At 58.3% G+C, this 4862-nt stretch overlaps 1 protein-coding gene across 1 annotated transcript in view; it reads right to left on the bottom strand.

Moving 5' to 3' along the window:
- Positions 1-4862, bottom strand: part of HCN2 (hyperpolarization activated cyclic nucleotide gated potassium and sodium channel 2) — a 38813-nt gene that overhangs the window by 18209 nt on the left and 15742 nt on the right. Inside the window, exon 3 of the mRNA XM_017885625.1 lies at positions 25-448. Within this exon, the coding sequence (XP_017741114.1) occupies positions 25-448 (424 nt within the window). The remainder of the gene's footprint in view (positions 1-24; positions 449-4862) is intronic.

The following is a 4862-nucleotide window of genomic DNA, read 5'->3' as shown; positions in this document are numbered from 1 at the left end:
CCCCGCCCCCCCGCCCCACCTCACCTCCTCCCACTGGTGAATATAGCGGATCAGACGCGAGAGGCGCAGCAGCCGCAGGAGGCTGAGGATCTTGGTGAAGCGCACGATGCGCAGGGCGCGCGCTGTCTTGTAGACCTCGGAGTCGATGCCCTTCTCCACGATGAGGAAGATGTAGTCCACGGGGATGGAGGACACGAAGTCCACTACGAACCACGTGCGCAGGTACTTCTTCTTGATCTTCTCGGGGTCCAGGATGATCTCCGTGTTGTCCTCGATCACGATGCCGGTGCGGAAGTTCAGCACCAGGTCCATGAGGAAGAAGGTGTCCGAGACCACATTGAACACGATCCACGGGGCGGTGGTCTCGTCCTTGAAGAAGGTGATGCCCACCGGAATGATGATGAGGTTTCCCACCATGAACAGCAGCATGGTGAAGTCCCAGTAGAACCTGGGGGCAAGGGTGCCCACACCTCAGGCTGGTGCCTCCCCGGGGCGCCTGTGGGACCAGCCCCGGGCCCTCCTCACTGGGGACACGGGGCACCCACACCTCAGGCCAGTGCCACCTCCAAGGAGCCTGGGGGACCAGCCCCGGGCCTGCCTCCCTGGGGGGCGAGGGGCGCCCACACCTCAGACTGGTGTCTTCCCCCCAGGTGCCTGCAGGACCAGCCCCAGGCACTCCTCCCTGGGGACAAGGGGCACCCACCCCTCAGGTCAGTGCCTCCCCCAGGCGCCTGCGGGACCAGCCCCGGGCCCTCCTCCCTGGGGTCAAGGGGCACCCAAACCTCCGGCTGGTGCCTTCCCCCAGGCACCTGTGGGACCAGCCCTGGGCACTCCTCCCTGGGGGGCAAGGGTGCCCACACCTCAGGCTGGTGCCTTCACCATGACTGGCCCTGGGCCCTCCTCCCTGGGGACCAGGCTCCCACTCCAGGAAGGCTGCCCAGACCCGAGGGAGCCCAATGCCCCCTGCGCTGCCCTAGCCCAGGTCCCTTCCTCAGGCCCAGCTCTGACCCCGTGTCCAGCTTTGACCCCATGTCCTTGAAGATGCAGGAGACCTCACAAGGCCCAAGAGGTGGCTCAAAATAGATTAAATGCTTCACATGACCAGAGAGGGACAATGTGCCTGGCACAAGGTTGGCGTTGAAAAAAATAGACAGGACAGGACAGTGGACGAGCAGAGAGGAGCCGGGGTGCAGAGGGGCAGCAGGAAGCAGCAGGGCCAGGCAGGGCGGCGGGCACAGGGAGAGCGAAGGCAGGAAGCCAGTGTGGGAAATGAACCGTGCTCAGCTCATGCCGGGAGGTGAGGGCCCCAAATGCCTTACTGAGAAGTGGGAGCCTCCACAGGGGCCACAGGAAGGCTGAGCCAGGGCAGCACTGGCTGCAATTCCAGAGGAAATGAGGCATCCATGCAGGAGGAGAGAGGAGGAAGTGGGGCATCCACACAGGAGGAGAGAAGGAAGTGGGGCGTCCACACAGGAGGAAAGAAGGAAGTGGGGCATCCGCGCAGGAGAGGAGGAAGTGGGGCATCCACGCAGGAGGAGAGAGGAGGAAGTGGGGCGTCCACGTTGGAGAAAAGAGGAATTGGGTGCCCATCCTGGAGGAGAGGAGGAAGTGAGGCATCCATGCAGGGGGAGAGATGAGGAAGTGAGGCGTCTACACAGGAGGAGAGGAGGAGGTGGGGTGCCGCGTTGGAGAAAAGAGGAATGGGGTACCCATCCTGGAGGAGAGAGGAGGAAGTGAGGCGTCCACACAGGAGGAGAGAGGAGGAAGTGGGGCATCCATCCAGGAGGAGAGAGGAAGAAGTGGGGTGTCCATGCAGGAGAGAGGAGAAAGTAGGGCATCCATCCAGGAGGAGAGAGGAGGAAGTGGGGTGTTCATGGAGGAATAGAGAGGAGGAAGTGAGGCCCCCATCCTGGATGAAAGAGGAGGAAGTGAGGCGTCCATGCAGGAGGAGGCAGAAGTGAGGCGTCCATGCAGGAGGAGAGAGGAGGAAGTGAGGCGTCCACGCAGGAGGATAGAGAAGGAAGTGGGGTGTCCATGCAGGAGGAAAGAGGAGGAAGTGGGGCATCCATGCAGGAGAGAGGAGGAAGTGGGATCTCATCCAGGAGGAGAGGAGGAAGTGGGGCGTCCATGTAGGAGGACAGAGGAGGAAGTGGGGCATCCACGCAGGAGGAAAGAGGAGGAAGTGGGGCGTCCATGCAGGAGGAAAGAGGAAGAAGTGGGACCTCATCCAGGAGGAGAGAGGAGAAAGTGGGGTGTCCATGCAGCAGGAGAAAGGAGGAAGTGCAGCGTCCATGCAGCAGGAGAGAGGAGGAAGTAGGACCTCATCCAGAAGGAGAGAGGAGGAAGTAGCGTTCATGCAGGAGAGAGGAGGAAGTGGGGCGTCCATGCAGGAGGACAGAGGAGGAAGTGGGACATCCACGCAGGAGGAGAGAAGAGGAAATGGGGCGTCCATGCAGGAGGAGGAAGTGGGGCGTTCACGCAGGAGGAGAGGAGGAAGTGGGGCGTCCACGCAGGAGGAGAGAGGAGGAAGTGGGGTGTCCACGCAGGAGGAGAGAGGAGGAAGTGGGGCATCCACGCAGGAGGGAGGGAAGTCAAGCAGAGTCGGGGCTGGTGCCACAGGGGAGGCCGAGAGGGTGGGAGGAACAGGCCAAGCTGGACTTGGCACCATTCGGACGTTCCATATGATAAATACCCGTGGACGAGAGACCAGAGGGCATTTCCACTCCCGGATACACCCGGCCAGAGTCCAAGTCCCCAAGGTGGATTCCAAAACTCTCCCTAGGAAGCTCTGGCAGAAAAGGGCCTGTCTGTTCAGGGCCTGTGTATGGCGGGCCAGGCACGGTGCTGTGAGAGCTGCGTCCACACAGGAGGTCATTGAGAGTCAGCAAATGGCTACATGGACAGGTGCCTGGCCCTTTCGCTATCGAGAAAATGCAAATCAGAACCACTCTGAGCAAACACAGGCGGCTCCTTAAAAAGACATAAAATTACCAGCACTTCCCCACACCGAGATTACACCTGAAGAAATGAAAACAGGACGCGGATGGACGCCCACTCAGCCGTGTTCACACCAGTTCGATTGCGGATGGACGCTCACTCGGCCGTGTCCACACCAGCTCGATTGCGGACGGACGCTCACTCCACTGTGTCCACACCAGCTCGATTGCAGACAGACACCCACTCGGCCATGTCCACACCAGCTTGATCAGCGAACAGAAGCCAACTCCGCTGTGTTCACACCAGCTCGATTCACACTCGAATCACAGCAGCCAAAAGGTGGAGGCAGCCCAGGCGCCCATCACCAACAGAGAGACAAACACAGCATGACTCATCCATCACGGAACACGACTCAGCCATGAAAAGGAGCGAGGCTCTGACCCAGGCCACGGCGCAGATGCCCCTTGAGGACGTCACACTCAGTGAGAGACACCATTTCTTTTTTTTTCTCCGAGACGGAGTCTTGTTCTGTCGCCCAGGCTGGAGTGCAATGGCGTGATCTCGGCTCGCTGTAACCTCCACCTCCCAGGTTCAAGCGATTCTCCTGCCTCAGCCTCCTGAGTAGCTGGGATTACAGGTACCCACCACCACACCCGGCTAACTTTCATATTTTTAGTAGAGACGGGGTTTCACCATGTTGGTCAGGCTCGTCTCAAACCCCTGACCTCATGATCCTTCCGCCTCGGCCTCGCAAAGTGCTGGAATTACAGGTGTGATCCCATTTCTATGCAATGTCCAGGACAGGCCAATCCAGAGAGACAAGAAGGAGATGCGTGGGTGCTGGGGGCCGGGGGCTGGAGGGACGAGGAGTGGCACATGCGGGGTGCAGTTTCTGTCCGGGGGAATGAGGCACAAACATGGGTAGTGGTGACGGTTGTACAACATTATGAATGGGCTTAAGGACACTGATTCATAGGTTTTAAAACAGTTAAGTGGGCCGGGCGCGGTGGCTCAAGCCTGTAATCCCAGCACTTTGGGAGGCCGAGACGGGCGGATCACGAGGTCAGGAGATCAAGACCATCCTGGCTAATACGGTGAAACTCCATCCTACTAAAAATACAAAAATTTAGCTGGGCAAGGTGGCGGCGCCTGTAGTCCCAGCTACTCGAGAGGCTGAGGCAGGAGAATGGCGGGAACCCGGGAGGCGGAGCTTGCAGTGAGCTGAGATCCGGCCACTGCACTCCAGCCTGGGCGACAGAGCGAGACTCCGTCTCTTAAAAAAAAAAAAATAAATTAAATAAATAAATAAATAAATAATAAAATTGGCCGGGCGCGGTGGCTCACACCTGGAATCCCAGCACTTTGGGAGGCTGAGGTGGACGCATCACAAGGTCAGGAGATCAAGACCAGCCTGGCCAACATAGTGAAACTCCATCTTTACCAAAAATACAAAAAATAAATAAATAAATAAATAAATAAATAAATAAATAAATTAGCCGGGCGAGGTGGCGGCGCCTGTAGTCCCAGCTACTCGGGAGGCTGAGGCAGGAGAATTGCTTGAACCCGGGAGTCGGAGCTTATAGTGATTGCATCATGGCACTCTAGCCTGGGCAACAGAGTGAGGCTCCATCCCAAAAAATAATAATAATACAAAAATTAGCTGGGCATGGTGGCGGGCGCCTGTAGTCCCAGCTACTCGGGAGGCTGAGGCAGGAGAATTGTTTGAACCCAGGAGGCGGAGCTTGCAGTGAGCCGAGACGGTGCCACTGCACTCCAGCCTGGGTGACAGAGTGAGATTCCGTCTCAACAAAACAAAGTAACAAAACCTTTGGGCTCTGGGGCCAAGGGCTCTTGATGAAGGGGAGGTCCCAGAGTGGGGTCTGAGCCCACATGCCCTGCTCGTGCCTGACTCAGGCAAGGGAAGG

Source organism: Rhinopithecus bieti, unplaced genomic scaffold (genome assembly GCF_001698545.2).
Source record: "Rhinopithecus bieti isolate Rb0 unplaced genomic scaffold, ASM169854v2 scaffold_15283, whole genome shotgun sequence".
Taxonomy (NCBI): domain Eukaryota; kingdom Metazoa; phylum Chordata; class Mammalia; order Primates; family Cercopithecidae; genus Rhinopithecus; species Rhinopithecus bieti.
This window is presented reverse-complemented; position numbering and strand designations above follow the sequence as displayed.